The sequence below is a fragment of the Solea senegalensis genome, linkage group LG2 (assembly GCF_019176455.1).
Source record: "Solea senegalensis isolate Sse05_10M linkage group LG2, IFAPA_SoseM_1, whole genome shotgun sequence".
In the NCBI taxonomy this organism is placed as follows: domain Eukaryota; kingdom Metazoa; phylum Chordata; class Actinopteri; order Pleuronectiformes; family Soleidae; genus Solea; species Solea senegalensis.
In genome coordinates this window covers 8359874-8379596 of record NC_058022.1, presented here as the reverse complement: position 1 = coordinate 8379596, position 19723 = coordinate 8359874, and the positions used below count along the sequence as shown (strand labels likewise).

General features: G+C 37.9%; 1 protein-coding gene across 5 annotated transcripts; it reads left to right on the top strand.

The window, feature by feature from the left end:
* The first annotated feature begins 4509 nt into the window (after positions 1-4509).
* spopla (speckle type BTB/POZ protein like a) lies at positions 4510-18099 on the top strand. Of its 5 annotated transcripts, none has more exons than XM_044013858.1 (13): positions 4510-4679; positions 5881-5959; positions 6351-6443; positions 9206-9324; positions 10098-10219; positions 10578-10729; positions 10855-10982; positions 11760-11937; positions 13084-13139; positions 13398-13520; positions 15728-15870; positions 15973-16026; positions 16557-18099. In XM_044013858.1, exons 4-13 carry the CDS (start codon positions 9247-9249, stop codon positions 16699-16701), a joined length of 1179 nt encoding a protein of 392 aa, XP_043869793.1. In that variant the 5' UTR covers positions 4510-4679; positions 5881-5959; positions 6351-6443; positions 9206-9246; the 3' UTR covers positions 16702-18099. The 5 variants fall into 5 exon arrangements, with proteins under 5 accessions (XP_043869793.1, XP_043869785.1, XP_043869768.1 ...); XM_044013850.1 differs by having other exon boundaries at positions 6351-6469; XM_044013833.1 differs by having other exon boundaries at positions 6351-6499.
* Positions 18100-19723: the final 1624 nt, after the last annotated feature.

The following is a 19723-nucleotide window of genomic DNA, read 5'->3' as shown; positions in this document are numbered from 1 at the left end:
GGTGCCAATAAAATAGAATATAAGAGACTTTAAATGCATTAAATTACATAAAACCTATATTGACAGATGGACTGCAGTTTCAGCAGTTGCAGAAGCAAAAATGCAGGGAATTCAGGGTCATGGAGAAGGATGTTCTAGAAGGTGTAGCTGGGATGAAGAGAGTTTTTGGCTTAGGTAACTGCAGAGCTGCATATGATGTGCTTCTGTTGCCTTAATTAATCACACTGTTCCTTTCTTTGCACACTGGGGTGAAGTAGCACCTCAAAGACATGGGACTGCCCACGTGGCCTGGTGGGTGGAAGGGTCATTAGTGGGAGGTCGGTGGCCCAGAAGTGATACCAAACATGTTAAAAATATGGCCTCTTTATGAAAGGAAGGTATTCTGCATCCCATCCAGGAGGGAGTAGAAATACCCCTTGTCTATTTACCTAACTGGAAACTGGAAATTATCCCAAGCCAGATGTTACTTTGTGGAGCATATGACAAAAGGTAATTCAGGCATCAGCACTAATAAGTACCTGTTTGCCAAATTTAATCTGACTCTCAGATATAGTTAGGAGCTCATAAGTAGTAAGTACAGAATGAAACTGTGGATAGAAGCAGTCAAAGTCATGTTCACCCAAAGGGTGTCAGGGCTCAGCCTTTGAAGATTGCAAGAACTTGAGCATCCAGGGGGAGCTTGGAGAAGAGCTATTTCTCCCTTGGCTCAAAATGAGCTCATTGAAAATGTTCAGGCATCTGAGTAGGTCTTGTCTTTTTTTTCCTGAGATTTTCCAGGCATGTCCAACTGAGAGCAGACCTCAGGTTAGACCAAGAACTCACCAGAGGTATTTTATATCCCATTTGGCCTGGGAATGTTTTAGGATCCCCTCAGAAACAGCTATATTTTTTGCTGGGGAAAGGGACTTCTTAAATGCACCCGTCTTAGCCTGCTACCACTGCAGCCTGACCTAGTTTAAGTGGAAGAAACTGAATGAATATAAAATGATGAATAAAGCATGCCATAGTTAATTCTGATATATATTTTGAGAACTTCACTTTTTTGTCCTGTTGTTAAGTGAAAAGGTAACTCTTCTGTGCACTAACTATAGCCCTTATGTAGTTAAAGAACTATGACATTGGATTCAGCTACGTTAGCTATTTTATATGAAGTTGTTCAGAAATGCTGCAGGACTTTAATAATCACTGCTACTGTTGTTTGTTGTGTGTGTTTGAAGGTAACAGTACACAAATAGTAACAGGATTTTTATTTTTTTTCATCACCATCATAAACCTTACAACAACTTTGATTTTGCTTCAAAACAAAAGGCATGACATGAAGTTCTTATTCACAGTAGAATGAGGTCAAGGAAAGAAAAGAACTCTCTACTTTGCATATTTTTTCATACATTCCATCAACTATGTTGATTAGACTGCGAAGGAGAGTCAATGTGATTCAGAAGAGTTTATTTCATTATGTTGGGATTAGTTTCATTAGGGTATATGCAATTCGAGACTACAATGCTAAAATATGGTGAAGGAATTTCATTGATTAGAGGTTTGTGCTTGGTAGTGTATTTGTCTCCTATTTACAGAAAAAAATAACATATATAAGAACAAATTCACCTGACATTTGTTAGAGAAATCAACCAAAGAAGACAGCTCGTAATGTGTTTTTTTGTAAAAGTAAGAGAGCACTCATTCTCTCCATATGTTGACAACAGCATGAAAAAAATGTAACACCTTTAAGGCGAGTAGTAACAAATATATATAGAAAATATTGAAAAGATGAAAACAACCTGAATCCATCTTTGATAACATATGAAACTACTATTAATAAAGAACTTTCTTGTAGACTACTGATAAACTGAGCAATGAATAAAATGTTCCATATCCTTATACATATCCAACATTTGGGTTACAATGGATCTCATTGCTTAGATTTAATCAACTAGATGAAACTGGAAGGTATACATTTCTTCCATTTCTTTTGTTCACTGGAAAATTACTTGATTTCCAAGTGTGCCCAATATCAGACACTATTTTTGTCTTGACATCTGTATGACCATGTTCTGATAAGGTTCCAGGGGTTCATCTTGTTACTGTAGCCTGTTTCTTCCTTCTCATGAGTTCTGTCTGTTTCCATCTTCGTCACCAAAGACATTGAATACTTGTCAGGAAGAATATCAGAGGTATTTTGAGATTCCTTTAATTAGAACGGTATTGAAGACTGGAGGTGGAGGACTGCCACGGCTATTATGCAGAGGGCTATTCATACTTGATGAACATATTAAATAGGACAAAGACACAAAACAGGTATTCAGTGCTATTCATTCTGAAGCCAAACATGCACTAATAATAGAAGCAACGACAATCAAACCGATCTCAAACTAAAAAAAATGCTTTGAATGTTGTATTTAAAAGTGCTCCAGGTTCACACACTGTGCTGCATGCCAGAATGTTTCAAAGAATAGCAGATAAACACAATTAAATGATATTTCAGCCCTCCAGTTGTTGGATTATGTTGTCTGTGGACACATTCAGCCAGTTGCACTGCCCTTAAATTAAACTGATTTAAGTCCCTGATACATAAACCTTTATCTCCTCAACTATGATCTTATCATCTATCCCTTCTGCTTCAAGATGTGTTGCTGTATTATCGCTGTGATATTAAAAACATTTGATGTGGGCTCTACTGTTTAAATGTGACATTTTCCTGTTGTGTTTACAGTATATTCGGTCAAACTAAAGGTCTGGTGTTTGTTGTCACTATAAAGTGCAAACATTTCAAAGACTGTCCCATACTTTGTCCATGGGTGTAGACTGACTGATGTTAAAGGAAGCATGTATAACTCATTGTGCAGAAGAGTGCCCATCCATCTGAAAGGGAATTAGTTATCGCAGGCCTACAGGGAGTCTTTATGGAGTATTGTTTCAGAGAATGACTTACCCCCAGCTGCTTTGTATTTCCTAGACAAGAAACATCAGAGGCAGACAGAAAGGACAGTGGCTGAGAATTAGCTGCAGATGAGGCTTTTATCTATCATATAAGCTACGCAATATCAAGGCTCATTTCTTCGTTTATTTTTTCTGTCTGTAGCCTATGAGCGTAGGCTACTATTGGCATATAATAGACAGATACTGAGTATGCTTCCTCACATTGTTTGCATTAATTCACATTTGTGGATTTAAATATACACACACTGGCCTAATCCTTACCCTGAACCGAACCTTAATCTTACCTGAAACTCATCCAAACCTTAAAACAAGTCTTCACCTTAAAATGTAGTCATTTACATTATGGACACTAGATTTTTGTCCCAATAAGGAAGACAAGTCCCACGTAATGGTATAAAGGTGGTCATGTGACTGTGTAAACAGATTTAGGTTCCCACAAGTAGTCACGCAGGACAAACATCAAAATGCATTTGAAAATATAATACCAAATACCAAACGAATAAATGTATCAAAATTAACATTGTATATATTGTGTCAATGCAGGCACCAGCATAACCTTACTTGGCGTCATTACTAATGAAAAAGTAGCTTAAATCGCCCCTAATATGAGACAGAACTACTCTGAGCGGTGGAGTATGGGGTTGCCAATCTCCCATGTTGATGCTGCAAGTACACAGTAGTGAATGACATTGAGGTACAAAACTCCTATGCATGAAACAAAAAGCAGTTCTTTTCAGTGTACTGAATCATTAGAATCACTACAAATATTAGTTTAGTACTTCCTGCATGACCGGAGTGCAGACTCTGTCTGACACAGTCACTGGACTAAAATAAGCGGCTTTCGGCAGTGCTGTCGCTAAATACACCAGACTCCTCTATTGAGATTTTAGAAATGTCCTTGCTAAAAGCAGGTTTTCAGGATTTTTAAATCTTTTTAACTGATTCTGCATTGTTCAGTTTGATTCCTGTGTCAGATGTCACACTCATAACTCTTCCAGTGACAACACTCTCTGACCAATCACTGGCTGGCAGTCTGTTGACATCACATTTCATTTCACATTTCTTGTACTAAAAAATCACTAGGTTCTAGGCACTAATGGAAAAGCAAACAAAATCAAGTCAAGTCGAGCCGAGTCATGCCAGAACTGCATTGTGGAAAAGCACCACTAATAAGATAAGATAAGATAAGATAAGATAGTCCTTTATTAGGTTCAACTGAACAGGAACTTGTTTCAACAAATACATGCAAATCAAAGTAGGCACCATGCTGTCCAATATGTACCAGCACCTCACGGTTTATGTTCTTTTGATGCCATCTCATTGTTTTCAAAAATATTTTTTACAGTACTTTAAAAATACAAAAAAGTATTTTGAAACAACATCTGGAGGCATAGTCATCATCTCAATAAAATTACATAATAATAGTTTTTAGATTAGTAATTTTAGATATATGTATTAGAAATACTGACCATCGCTGGTTGTAGTAAAAGTAGTTATATGAATCAGCTGGAAAAAATGGACCAGGATGTTGTTTTTCGCGCATGCGCAATGTATATAATTTCTAACCTGATAAGCTACCAGCCAGCTAGACGGATGAATGCTAGCCCACTTATAAACTAGACAAAGAAGCCTTGTGAAGGGACTGAGTGAAAAAGAATTTAAAGTGACCGAGGGTGAAAGGAGCGAGTGTGAAATAGAGCTACATGCGTTACTCGATATATATGGAAGTATGAAATTCAAAGGTACGCCGTCACTGTGTCTTTGTGAACTTTTTGTCAGCATCAGTGCAGAGATTAGCTTTGGCTAGCAGCTAGCCAAAGCTTGTAGCCGCGTTTGTTTTCCCACCAGTACAAAACATGAGGGTTTCCGTTAGCTTGGTTCGCTAGCGTCTTGCAACAGGAATCAGTGAAGGCCCTTTGTTATAGTCTGTGTTTTCCATTGTCCTCATGGGACATTAGTAGTTTGAATTAATGTATCGGCAGCTAGCATATGTGGCAACAGAGGAGTAACGTTATAAATGGAAGATTGCTTGGTTGTCGCTGATAGACGTATTGTTAATCAGCTAGCTGGTCGGTGTTAGCCACATATGCGGTCTAGGGCTAAAGTGAAGTTAACGTTTACCTTGCTAATGATATCATCAAATGTAGTATTGTGTTAGCTTAATACGAACTGTTCGCCAAAGTATCTGAGTCGTACACTTTTTCTTTAGTTTGGACTGGAAGTCTTTTTTCTTCGTTCAACTAGCGTATATGTTGAAGTCATATCGAAGCAGTATTCATGATGATGGCATGTGAATTAGTGTTGACACTTTGGTTGGTGCTGCGCTAACGTTGGGCTGTTGCTTTCCAGTGATATCGACTTTGTATTAAGAGTAGTCGCATCCGCTTACATCGCTACTAGCATATGATGCTAGGCTAGAATGAGCCACGAAGCTCTATAAAGCCTTGGTCGTTAATCTTAAAACCTATGTATACTAACTGGATGCCTTTCTATGAACATCACTTTTGTTGTTGTCAAGGCAGCACAGCACGACTCCAGCTAATGAGTTAACCAAACAAAGTTGTAGGTGAATATTCATGTAGCTAATGCAACTGACTAGCGCTCAGGCCAAACAGACATATAAGACGATAAAGCATTATATATTCACTAATATTAAATATGGCAACACAGTGAAAACCCACCCCTGTAGTGTCCTATCAGTCTGACATCTGATTCAATTAGTTTTGTTAACGCGGATTTCCTACGTAGTTTGAAAGCTCTTACGTTTTTGTAACTTGTATATATAATTTATATCCTTGGGTCGATGTTGTAGTTATGGTGCGGTGTGAGGACTGAGACTTTAGTAGTGCCAGATGCTATGGTAATGACTCTCAATTACCTTCTAGACAGCAGAAGGTAGAGAAGGTCCATTTCTAAGGCTTAATGTCTACTTCTTTTTTGTAGAGTGGGACATGGAGATGGGGCCATGAAGGATCCCGTGATAACATAGAGAACTGTCATCACTGTGCATTTCAACCAAGAGGTGATGTGAACATCTTAATTTCATTCTTGCCCAAAGTGACTCACATTTTGTGTTGAACCATTATAACTAAAAGTAGCAGCAGTGTACTGTAGTGAACATTTGATGAAATTGTCACTACGTAACTTGAGGTTAACTCATTAACTCATTCAAAATTCTCTCAAAATACTTTGTGAGTGTGAAGTCCTCTAATTCATGTTTTGAAGTTAGAAGATATCCTTATGGCCTTTTATAGTTCCTCCGAGCATTGCCATTTTTTCACTTGCAAATTTGTCACATAGTCTAATTTGTAAAGATTGTAAATGCAAAAGTTAAACCAATTATTTTTAATGTTGTCACTAACACACACACTGTCTGTGTCTGTGTGTGTGTGTGTGTGTGTGTGTGTGCACAGGAGCAGATATTCTGTATCACTGTAAATCAAATTGTAAGGGAACTTCAGGGAAGGCAGCTAGAAGAACAGTAATTCTAACTGGCATCTCTCTCGGTATTTGTCATCTGCATCTCCATCTTGTAGGCATCTCTGTTTTGAGCTTCTTTTTTGTAAGTTTTTGTATGTTTTTGATTCTGTCCACATTTGCTTGTTTTTGAATAATATTCACTATACTGTTTATACATTTTAGAGTAGTAAAAAACCTTTTTAGACAGATAAACTTTGTGTGGAACATGAATAGAGCTCTGGATGTCACATGACTCGGGTTGCTCACAGCTGGAAAAGCTTCTAAAAAATGAATATGGAGTATGGAAGAGTATGAGTATGGAATGTGGCCACACCTCACATTATTCCAGATCTGCAGCCTTTAAAATAAACAATATCTAAATGAATCAGTTCTGTAATGCTGAAGTCGCAGATTCACAGCTTCCTGGTTGGCAGTTTAGGGCAAACTTAGCTTAAAAAAATCTTGTCTATAACTTTTTATGTTAGTGTGTCTTTTACAATTAGGTTTACATACATGCACTTTTACGTCAGTAAGAAGCGTATAAGGTGCATTTCATGAAAGTTTACCCTTGAATGCCGACCATGAAGCTACAAATCTGGATGCAAACTCCAACATTGTGATTAACGACAGTACTTGATATTAAGTGACCACTCTCCAAGCAGAATCTGTTGTCTGTGGAGTCCCATCATACCATCTTCTCCACTCACTTTGAGTGTGTTTTATAGCAGCAATTCGCCTATGCGATCCTCAGGATCCTTGGTGATCCAGTAAAATCCTCTCCAATTAGCCTGTCCACAACTGTTTCATCTTCTTGGCACACAGCATTTATCCACCATCTTCACTTTTTATGAAAGCAGCCGGTGAAGAGACAAATAAACTGACATATAGCCAGTTATATATGCTGCCGGTTATATATCTTTGTATGCAAACAGCTTTATTCCCTGCCAAAATTGGGTTACCTTGGTTGCATGACTTTAGCTATCGGAGCTCATTACAATTGTCTGTAGGGCTGAAATTTAAGATTATTTTCATAAGCCATTAATCTGTCAGTTATTTTCTTTATTAATCGATTATTGTTTGGGCCATATAATTTCAGATGATGTTGAAAAAGGGTGATTGTTTCCCAAACCTCGAAGATGATGTTCTCAAACGTCTTGTATTGTCTACAAACCAAAGAAAGATACCAGGTGATATTCACAAAAATCAGGAAATAGATTAATTGATTATACCAATAGTTGACATTACATTTAGCAATCCATTAATTGATTAAATGTTGAGGTGTAATTGTCTGCAGAAATGTTCTCGCCAAGTTAGGGAACCATGCTATTGGTATTGAACTCTGGACGCCACATGACACTGTTCACACCGCCATGGTGGCAGGAGAAGTTTCTGAGCATTGCCAGTTTCATGTTGCCAGAGATGACAGTGCATTTTAAATCAATGGTGCTCAAGCAAAATATCTCATAAGATATCTGACTCTCCGAATATATCTGGTCCCCGGGTGCTTTTCAGTAGTATGGAAACAGACATAGTAGAAATTATTCTACACCTGCAGAAAGTTGAAGATGTCAGGTTAATCTTCAACTTTCTTAAACTTTACCTCATCCCACTCTGGAGAATGCTTACAAATGGGGAAAAAAAGCTTATAAAATAAACAAGATTGAAGTTGATTGGTGTTGGATACTGTACCTGATCTGGTAAAATGCTCTCCTGTTTGCTTGTTCTTGGCTGTTTTGGCATCTCAGGGCACAACAGTTGTAAATACTGCGGGCGTTGCCTGATATATTGTCTGGTACATATGTTGCCTGTTATATATGTCCTTGGAACAGCATAGCTTTCTGACAAAATGGTGTCATTTGGATTCTGTGAGTTACATTACTGGGTTGTGTGACATCACCTAGCAGAGCTCTATAGTTTGTTCAAAATTCACAAAAATGTCAATCCTTACAGCCTAAAGGGAAAGTCCATGAAGTGTAGGTGGCAATCACTTGGGGTATTTTGATGATAGAACATTTCAAAAACCTTTCCTAATAACCATAACTCTCACATGTGAGATGTGTGTGTGCCCTGATGAAGACTGTTGAGTCAAAATGTGTGGGTTGCTACTACTACTTAACAAACTCTCCCGTAAGATGGAAAGGACATACGTTATTGTATGTTTTGAATAGTTTTACCAGGTTGACAGTCAGTCACATATATTGCCATTCTTACTAAAAGGGATAGGCAGCCCAAGACAATGAAATATTTGGTCCTATTCATTTAATATTTTGTGTGGAAACTGTGGATTCACTATTTTATATATTTAAATAAGACACCTGTTTGTGCCCCCACAAACAGATCATGTCCAGTCCTTTCTGCTCACCTCACCTTTTTAAAAAAAGATCTTCAGGCTCATTCTACTGTGGTTGCCTTTTGATTGCCTTTCAACAATTTCAAGTGTAACACGATATTGACTGATTTGAACATAGACAGCCCACAGTCTTTTTTTTTTTTTTTCTTCTGTCATTTCAATGTTTGACACGTTTTTTTTCTGTCCGTTTCTGCACAATTTATATCACCTGATGATGTTGAGAATAGCTGTTAGGACTTATGGCCATGCAGTAAAGGATTTAAAATTTCAGTCACTATCTGTGACACATTTCAGTGGTTAGATTTTATTATAATCACATGTTCGTCTTTGCAGTGACCTCGTTTTCCTTATCACAATCAGATCAGGAACAGACTTGAATTCTTTGAATAGATTTTGAAGTGAAAAGATTGGTTTTAATTTGTGCAAAAATAATGATATTTGCTGTCTTGAAATTATTAGTGCTTCAGGGACACAAGTGAGTGGTACTCCCTAAGTGGGCAATGTCACGGGTTCCCACCCCTCCCCCTCCTGGGGAGATGTCGAGTGGACCTGTGGCAGAAAGCTGGTGTTACACACAGGTATGGGCATAACGCAACTCCTTTTGTATACATAACAAAGATGACAGATTTCATTGTGTTTCAGATGCATACTGATTATGTTTTAGCTTATTAAATAATGATTTGCTTTGTTTGTTCTCACACTATCTTTGAATAATTGATAATTTACTCACACAACCCTGGATAACAAAAACAAGTTTTAGAAGCCTGGATTTGGCTCTTATTCATTCCTTACAATTATATTTTTTACTTTTTTACTAATTTCCTCCTTAATTTGAATGGCCTTTTCATAGTGTGCAGTGTGTCATATAGTGAGTCTTTATAGGAACGGGTGGAATGTTAAGATTCAACACTTGAAATTAGGGCTAAACATTATTTACAAATTGGAATTGCAATGTTAAATAATGCAATTAACAAATCACAGAGCTTGCAATTTCGGATACGTTTTACATCATTTCTGACTTTCTGACTAAAATATTTTAGTTAAATGTTTTTCCATATCGTTTAAGTTCTTCTTGAGTTGGAGTATAGAATATTTATTGTATTGCATGTGATAATGCTTCATATAGTATAAGTATTACAACATGAATGTTGAACAAAAGCTTGACTTTTGCATATTATCTGACCAGTTGTGCTGCAGGGTTAGAACGGTAAAGTGAACATGCTGATTTAAATGATTTTCAGTTCAAACGATGTAAACCATGTCTTACCACAGTAAAACAATGTTGCTGGAAAAAAGGGAAAAGGAGAGATTTAGTTTGATGGTTCTGTGTGTTTCTTCTGCTGGTTCCAAGGTCAAAGTTGTGAAGTTTTCCTACATGTGGACCATAAACAACTTCAGTTTTTGCAGAGAAGAAATGGGGGAGGTACTGAAGAGCTCAACCTTCTCCTCTGGTCCAAATGACAAAATGAAATGGTTTGTACTTAATTTGAATTTCTCACTGGGCTTAATCATAATGTCTCCCTAGCTTTTTTGGTCTATGAATAAATGTTTTACAATTTATATTTATACTCGAAGGCATTTGTTTGCTTTTAAATGTATGTAATGAACAATTATTTGTCCTTTTGAAATTTCTCAATCTCATGAAATGTCTTTTGAAAACTCTATTTTATATTTGTGTTGCCGCGTCACATAAATGACTCAATTCTCAAAACAAGACAAAGTCACCCCTGAAGTCATGTTGTTTTGACAAGTGATAAAAGTAGCGATGACTATCTGTCTTCTGAAGTTTTGTAAGATTACTAATGTGCAACGGCATCTGTTTACTTTTTAGGTGTCTGCGAGTCAATCCAAAGGGACTTGATGATGAAAGCAAAGACTATCTGTCACTGTATTTACTACTTGTTAGTTGTCCAAAAAGTGAAGTCCGAGCAAAGTTCAAGTTTTCATTGTTGAACGCTAAGAGAGAGGAGACAAAAGCGATGGGTGAGTACAAGCTTTTGGAAACATCATTTCATCCACTTGTACTTTGTATTTGATGCTCTTTTATATCACCACTTATGTGTTGCTTAGCAATTAACAGGCTTTTTGTTCTATTCTTGTCATTACAGAAAGCCAAAGAGCATACAGATTTGTCCAAGGTAAAGACTGGGGCTTCAAAAAATTTATAAGGAGAGATTTCCTCCTTGATGAAACCAATGGACTCTTACCCGATGACAAGCTCACCCTCTTTTGTGAGGTAAATGCTTTCTGTTGCTTTTTTTGGGATGTTTTTTAGATTAATCATTTTGGACAATAACTGATTTTCCTCTAAAGTAAATGGCATTCTCTCTGCCAATGTTATCTACTACAAATTATCAAAGCTGCATTTGTGTATTTATTTTCATTATTTCATCAGCCACCTGCTTACATTATATACCTGTATTGTTACTGAGCTACTGCTGTGTTGTGTGTATACAATTCATAAAATTTTTCACATCAAGTCCTTTCATCCCGATCACTGTTAAATTGAACCATTTAAATCTCTTGCGTTACCTGCAGTGAAGTATCAAGGCTTAAAGTCCATTTAAATACAACTGTTTGATGCCATTTCCCTCAAATTATATTGTCTTAGGAAACAAAATTATCTGTCGTCCTCCTGTCATTTACATTGACGATAATTTAATTCAATGTGTCAAGAAGAATAAATGTCTCTCAAAATGTTCTTTCAAATGGGAAGAGTTCAATTAAGTTCCATTAAATTGTGAGGGAAAATGCAATTGGCTGAATACTTTGTGTGTAGAGCACTTCCAGAAAGATTTATTTCTAATTAAAGACAAAATGTATTTTCTTGCATTAGGTGTTTCAGCAAAGTTGTTTTGCATTTTTGCGACCAACACACCCTCCCACTGTAGGATTAATGAAAATGCACATTAAAAAGATTATCCTCCAGTGCAGACACATTTTCTTTTCACATGTCTTTATACTTGAAGCTGCTTCAGCTTGTGATCCTCTCTCTTTTGGCTCTCATTTCCAGGTAAGCGTTGTCCAGGACTCCGTCAACATTTCAGGCCAGTCCAACATGAATATGCTGAAAGTACCCGAGTGTCAGCTATCTGATGACCTAGGGAATCTATGGGAGTGTTCACGCTTCACAGACTGCAGTCTTTATGTGGGAGGACAGGAGTTCAAAGCTCACAAATCCATCCTTGCAGGTAAGCCCGCCCTTGACCTTTTTTGGCTTGTACCATTACAACTGAATTGGAATGGTCCTCTGGTCTTCACGTGTTAAATGTATAGAGAAATGTCTAAAAGGAGTTGTTAGAGAGGATTAACTGGCACTGAAGGAGCAAAGTTGTTATCGAATTGGTGTAATAAAATTAGAATAAAGAGTATTTAGAAAGCTGTAAGCTAGACAGAATCCTCTAAACTGGCCAGTTAGAACCATAAGCACCTGGAAAGGCTGTGGCGAGTCTGTATTTCTTCCCGAGTTCTGCACTGGGCGTTAATCCACCTCACTGCTCATGCTTGCTCCTGCTTGGCCCTGCTGATTGTAGGATCTGGAAGATTGAGAGGCTGGCTCTCCTCTTCAGCTTGTCTCCATTAGACATGGTGACAACTGCAATAGTGAGGGGGGAAATGCTGACAAAGTGGCCCCTCAAAGGTTTTACAGTATTTTCGAGCCACAATACTTCAGTTGTAGTAGTCCATGTTTTTTGTGCACTTCTATCTATGTGAGACAGCTGTGTCTTATTATATGCTGGACTATCAAAAACTCTAGCCCTATGAAATTTTTTCAAAATTCCATAAAAACAATTTCTGAAATTCAGTTTTCCCCATTTCAACTTGTGTTATTTCTTATTGTACTTATTTTACAAGCAAACCATATTAAAATGTGATTGAATAAATGGCATAAACTCACTAAGTCCTGAACAGATTCTCACCTTGAATCCACTGACGCTCTTTGTAGTTGTAATTGTGCTTTGTCGAGGCTCCTGTTAGTGTGTGTGTGTGTGTGTGTGTGTGTGTGTTTGTGTGTGGGTGTGTGTGTGTGTGTGTGTGTTGCGTGTGTGTTGCGTGTGTTGCTTTGGTCCCGAACACGTAAACGTCGCCTCTGTTTCGGAAAAACCTGACCCCAGAAAAACTGTAATTTCAGACAAATCTTTACAAATTCTGCAAGATTCCATGTTAAACATCTGAATTAATCCTCATTGCACAATTCCATCTGTGTTTTCTGTATCACGGAAGTTATAGGGCCCTAATAATGTTACTAAGTCTTTTTGAACACTGATTTTGTTTTGCAAACATGCTTAGTGTGATGTTGGCTTGTCATTATTAACAGTGTCTTTTTTTTTTGACAGCAAGGTCACCTGTCTTTAATGCTATGTTTGAACATGAAATGGAAGAAAGTAAAAAGGTAAGAATAAATATGTGCTGTTATTCCCTAGGTTATGTTCTTCTTTCCTATACTGTCCTCCACTAAGGAGGTTATATTTTCAGCCTCATTTGTTTCTTTGTCTGACTGTGAGTAGCCTCCAAAAAGTAAAGTGCAAGATAGACTGAGAAACTTTGGTGGAGTTCTGTGCTCTCAGTGCTTCCTCTAGTTTTTCTGTTCTTCTGGCTTTAATTTCCAAGCTCTTGTGAGTTGTCGAGTAACTCTTCGTCTTGCTTGCAGAACCGCGTTGACATCAGTGATGTGGACCCAGACGTCTTTAAGGAAATGATGGGCTTCATCTATACAGGAAAGGCCCCAAACCTGGAGAAGATGGCAGACAATTTGCTAGCTGCTGCAGACAAAGTAAGTACACAAGGCATATTTTAGTACATGTTTGCCACACACTTTAATTTAAAAAGGGAAAACTGTTCCTCACATTTACAAATACTGGTGTGTGTGATTTTTCTTTTTTTTAATGCCTATAATCAAATTAAAATTCAACCTTACTAGAGCTGAAACGATTAATCGATTGTTAATCGATTACTAAATCATTCAACTATTTTCATAATTGAATAATCGGTTTGAAGCTTTTTTCATGATTAAAACAAGATTTCCGATTTGTTTAAGCTTCTTAAATGTGAATATTTTCTTAATTTATTTGCTGTGGATATCAAAGTCAATCATTTTGGTTTGTGGACAAAACAAGACATTTGAGAACATCATCATTTCCAGGTTTGATGAACACTGATTAACATTTTTTTTAAGGTTTTCTGATATTCTGAACACTAAACGATTAATCGAGAAAATAATCGATTATGAGAATAATCGTTAGTTGCAGCTCTAAACATTACATAAATTTACGAGGAAGTTAGTTGGTGATATTTCTGTGTGAATGTGGCAATATTGAAAATGTCTTATCTGGGTGTAAACACACATTTTATAACCTCACTTGAGTAATTCTCTTTTTATAAAGTGAATGATGACAATAGACAACATTGTCAAAAAAATGTGCAGATATTGATGAGGGCATAGGTTTAAAACCAGAGACTTGAATTTTATGGCTGCAACGAATGAATCTGCAATTATTTTGACAATCAACTAATTAGTTGGTGTTTTTTTCAATAATTAGATTTAATTGATAATAATTGATTTTTCAGCTTCTTTAATGTGAATATTTTCTGATGTCCTTGCTCCATATAACAAAGAAATCATTAAAACTGTATCATTTTGGTTTGTGGACAAATTGGACAAAAAGACATTTGTAATTAATACAAATGTCTTGAAAACTTCTTACCAAGTTTTTCAGCAGAGGGCGCTGTAAGTGCAGCTTGGCCTGCATTCATGGCATCTCTGCTCATCAGAAGAAGACTAAAGTGATGTGTCGTTTTGTGGTGAAAATAGGACAAATAAACCTCTTGAGTTGACAGTCACAACACCAAAGTACCTTAAAAGCATTATGTGGAAGTGTCTCTGCGGGGTGTCCTTGAAATACGATGTTTTGGGCACTGTACACTATCGCTCTCTCTCTGCGCTGCTCACGTGAGATTCCATATAGAACAATGAGTGTGTACGTGATGCCTGGAAAATGCAATTCCAAGATCTCTGGCTCACCAAAGAAAGTTAAATAGACTGGCTTGTCTTTGAAAAGTCCTTGAATTTGATGACAACCAAGGTTTGGGGACCTGGTTTTGAGCTCGGGGGCCACGCAAGACTATCAGTTAAATTGTGTAAACAGAATAGTTTCACAAGACTTATGTAGAGGGTACAGGAAATGTCATATTAATACATATTCTCTTTGAAATGAGAATCAATAGGAATCGCAAAATCGATTTTTTTATTTTTTATTATTACCCGGGGCTTGACGTAATTGGTTATTTTATATTTGCTCCTATTCCGATCTCTCTGCCTGGTACGCGGCATTGCACATGGAGCGACGACACTCGTGGGTCTTTGTACCGAATATACGTGTAAATGCTCTGGTATCCAATAACCTCTTTAGCAAATAAACAAGAAACTTTTTCACTATTTCACTACACTTAGGTTTATTCTGCAACCTCAATCCCTCTCTCTTTTTTCTGTCAGCCTCACAGTAGGAGTCTGCGCTTTGCTCTTCTTTCTCTCTAAACTTTAGTAGAAATATTATTTCTTTTACTACCAGTAACCTTTTTTTCAAAGAAATTGTCTGTTCTCTTGGCTAAGTTACAATCGGATTGTGAATTTGCAGACACTCGATTGTAAAAAGATGGGATGAGAATCCCATCAGGACATCCCTGTTAGAAACGATTAGTTAAATGATGAGCTTTAACTTGTTTTTGGGAAACATTTGATCTTAATGCCCGTCCACACTCATAGTAGTTATTGTTAAATGTGGTAGAATTATGTTGAGATACTGGTATTTTCCGTCTTCATTCCAAGTGAAGGCATAATTATAAACAAACAAATATTTGTCATATTGCAGTAGTGTTTCTTTATACTAATTGTATAGAGACAAACCAGAAACCAAGGGCATCCACACTGAATCCGCAATGTAACCGCTGTTTATTGTGCACCCCTTCACCCGCCACCCGCAGTACGCTTTGGAGCGTTTAAAGGTCATGTGTGAAGAGGCCCTGTGCAACAGCCTTTCAGTGGAGAATGTGGCCGACACCCTCATCCTTGCAGACTTGCACAGTGCCGAGCAGCTCAAAGCACAAGCCATAGATTTTATCAACAGGCAAGTATCGCAAAAAAAAAAAAAAAACCTCCAATGATAAATTTCTGCTGCCATTTCTGTTTACCAGCCCTGAATGCTTACCTTTTTATCTCCTTGCCATAGGTGCAGTGTCCTGAGACAGCTGGGCTGTAAAGATGGAAAGAACTGGAATAGCAAGTATGTAATTAGCTGATATATGTGACACAAGATTAATAACACACTCTTATCTCTCCCGCCAACCAGATGCATTAGAATTCATTGTTTTAGCCCAGGCAGACGGAGTGCTATTTGCCTTCTCAGTTTGAAGCGCCATATCTTTGTATCCGTGTTATTAATAGACTCATACCTGCATAAACTCTGGAAATGGAATATTTGTGGAATTTTAAAGAGAAAGGCGGCAGCGGTGGCCGCTACGGGACGGGTTTTTTTTTCTTCCCGATGATGTATTGTGTTATTATAGGACACCTTGAAATATTGAACTTGTGTCTATCTCCGTTGCACTCGGAGTGCGAAGATGTTATAATCCACTGCATTAATTTCACACTTCACACACAGAGCACTAACGGTCCGTTTCAAGTTGCACTCTGAAACTCACAAATCAAGTCCTCCTTATTGGTGCTGTCATTATGGTCTCATTTGTGCTTATTGATTTTTAATGTGCACATTTGTATGTCTGAGTGTTAACTCCATTTTCCCTGTGCTTACAGTCATGCTACAGACATAATGGAGACTGCAGGCTGGAAGTCAATGATCCAGTCCCATCCTCACTTGGTAGCTGAGGCCTTTCGTGCCCTGGCGTCAGCACAGTGCCCACCCTTCGGTCTTCCTAGGAAGCGTCTAAAACAGTCCTGACTGCCCGACTGCCCCCGGACTTTATTGGAGGTGCGAAGCATGGGTTTACAGAGGATGGACTAGCAAGGATACCACTCTTATTTCCACCAAAATGGAACACACTTGAATAAAGAGGAGTGGAGCTTTCTGGCCAGGAGTGTGGTGAGGCTGGCACGCGGACGACTGACATCAGTGGATTGGGAAAAAGATTGGTTCAGTCAGTGTTTGCTTGCTTGCTTTGCTTCCTTAGCTGGATTCTGTTCAGCTCAGGTCGCAAGTCAAGCTGAATGCTACTGTCTTATTTTTCCTGTAATTTAAAAAAAAAAAAAAAATGGCCTTAATATATCTGCCATTGCTCTGGCGCTGCTCTAGAGTACCTTGTCTATTTTACCCTGTGCCTGCCTTGTCACAAAGACCAGGCCACCTCCAGGTTGCACTAGTTCCCATGAATAGTCATTTTGATATGGAGTTCTATAGGAACGTAACAAAGGTTTAACTAAATGGGAAATATTATATATATTTGTAATGTTTAGCCCGTTTTGTGACTAGACATTAAAAAGCATGAACACTTTCAGTGCAAGGTCAGTTCTTTACACTTTTTAAAAGATGTGTATGCCCCATATTGATGGCACCATTTCTATGTAAATGACAGTTGAACCATCTTCAGAAGACCAGTGTACAACAAAGTCTGTTCTTTTGCATATTTGTGGGGAAAACTAGTAATCTGCCATTATGAAGACTCAGTGTCAATCCTAATAATTCATGTGAGACGGGACGTGTCGTCTGTACCTTGGCCCTAATATATAAAAACATTGGAAGTATATGGAAGTATTTACTCAGTCTCCCATCAATGGCATATTCCAGATCATACGTCTGTGAAACTGTTATAGATTAAATTTTAAGAATTGTTTTCCTTAATATTGCCAACTTGCAAATATATATTCTCAGTATATTGTGGTTAACTAAAAGTGGAGAGACTAATGCATGGTCATGTTATTGTCAAACAAAGTGTCCAATTTTGTTTTTTTACCAATTTGTTTTCTGCAATTATCCGACATATTTGTGCAGAATTAAATGAATTGAGTATGTGCAAAAAATTTCCTCTAACACGCTTGGATATTTGTAGGATGCTGAGCATCACTTCTACCGGCAATGTTATTCTGTGTTTGAGTCGGGGAGGGGCGGGAGGGGGATCGTCATGTTTATCCAGTCAGTCTTATATGTCGTGTGGTGTGGCAGACACTTCTGAGGATTTTGTAAATTAAAAAAGGGTAGCATCAATTTTACATGATATTACTCGCCGTTCAGCGTCATGTTGAGATGTTGGAACTACTTTTTGTTTTGAAGCAAAAAAGATGAAGTTGTTGTCAGCAAGAATGCCTGCATTAACCCATTAAAACATTTCCAGCAGTCCAAAGACCCCCACGTTTGTTTTTGTTTTTTAACCCAAGATTGTTAAACTTGAGGAGCTCACAGTGGGGAGAGTGTGTGGTTATAATTCACGCGCTCTCACTGTAATGACCATATTAATGGATGTGTATGCCAAGCAGAGTTTGTTTTTCTTCTTCTGCTGATGATTATTGGACCTTTTTCCAACATGTGAATGCTCCGCATACACTTGAGTATAATTTGAACGCGAGGCTGTTCTTTCCTGCTGGAATAGAGACGTCTTGTCCGCCCTTCTCAGTCAACACAGATCCCAGCAAAATATGCCTGATACCATCTCCGCTTCGGGACGCCTCCTCCGCCTCCCCTATCTTCCTCCTCCTTGGCTTTTCTCGAATGAGTGTAGCTCTCAGTTTGGTGGCGCTGTCCAAAATTGGAAATTTGGATTGAAAGAAACCAGTGTTGCTAACACTTGACGCCGGGTCACGAGTTGAATATTATATTGGCTTGTTAAGAAAATGTGTGTGGGGGGGGGAAAAAAAGTCCCGTTCTCGGGCATGAGACAAAAGGAATACTCACTGTGCTCACTCCATCCACCAAGATATTGTGTCATGAACTCTTCAAAATATTTTTTTTATATTAAAACATAACTACCTTTACATCCCAGGATGCTTTTGAACAAATCCAGTGTGACGGGAATCTATGGAGTTTTCTTTATTTTTTTGCAATGGATTTGTAATGGACTGTTAATCCAGGATGTCGTAAAGCTACAAAGATGTGACACTGTCCTCTGATGAAGTAGATAATGTATGTAAAGTAAAGTGTTAATGTGATCAAGGTATTACATGGGCAAAAAAAAAAAAAAAATAGTCTTTTATTTTGAACTACTGTGTCTCATAATCTGTAATGTCAGTACTGGCACAGGAAAAGTGAACTGTATGTTGCATTCCCTGTATAGTTTTCTGCAGATTTTGATGTGGCAGGAAAGCCCGGTGTGACTTGATGCCTATGGAGTGGGTGCCTCACCCTGATCAGATAAGAGTAATGGAAGCGAATGAAAAGGACCCCTGTCTCTGATGGCCACAGAAAAATGGATGTGCTCCCTGAGGTGTACCGCTGGTATCATCCTACGCCTGTGGACACAGATTTATTGCCCATTAAAAAGCTACACTGAAATGTACCTCTTAAAATGGTGTGTTTATCCTGTTGAGAAGTCCTTGTAGGAATGAAACGAGCCAACTGTGTGCACTGACAGACTGGAGTTGACTCAGTGTGACTGTGCTGTGAGCCGAGTTCAAATAAGGTTTAATGCCATAAAAACCTAAATTGATCTTTACAGTTTTCAGTGTTAACAAAAGTAACCCCCATGTGAATTCAAATATTCCAAAAATGAACATTCGTACATACATTATACACACAGCATTGCTCTTATGTCTATTTTACAGGGGAACCGTTAAAACAAGATTAAGCAAGCAAGAAATCAAATTAGGTACAATTTGCATGGATTACAAATATGGAACTCTATTACTAGAAGCAATAAATATGATTACAAGATGCCGCTGAACAATCACCAAAAAATAAGGATCAGTACACTCATTGATATATTTCTCTGGAAAAAAAAAAGAGAATTGATTGACATCATTTACTCTGAAGCCAT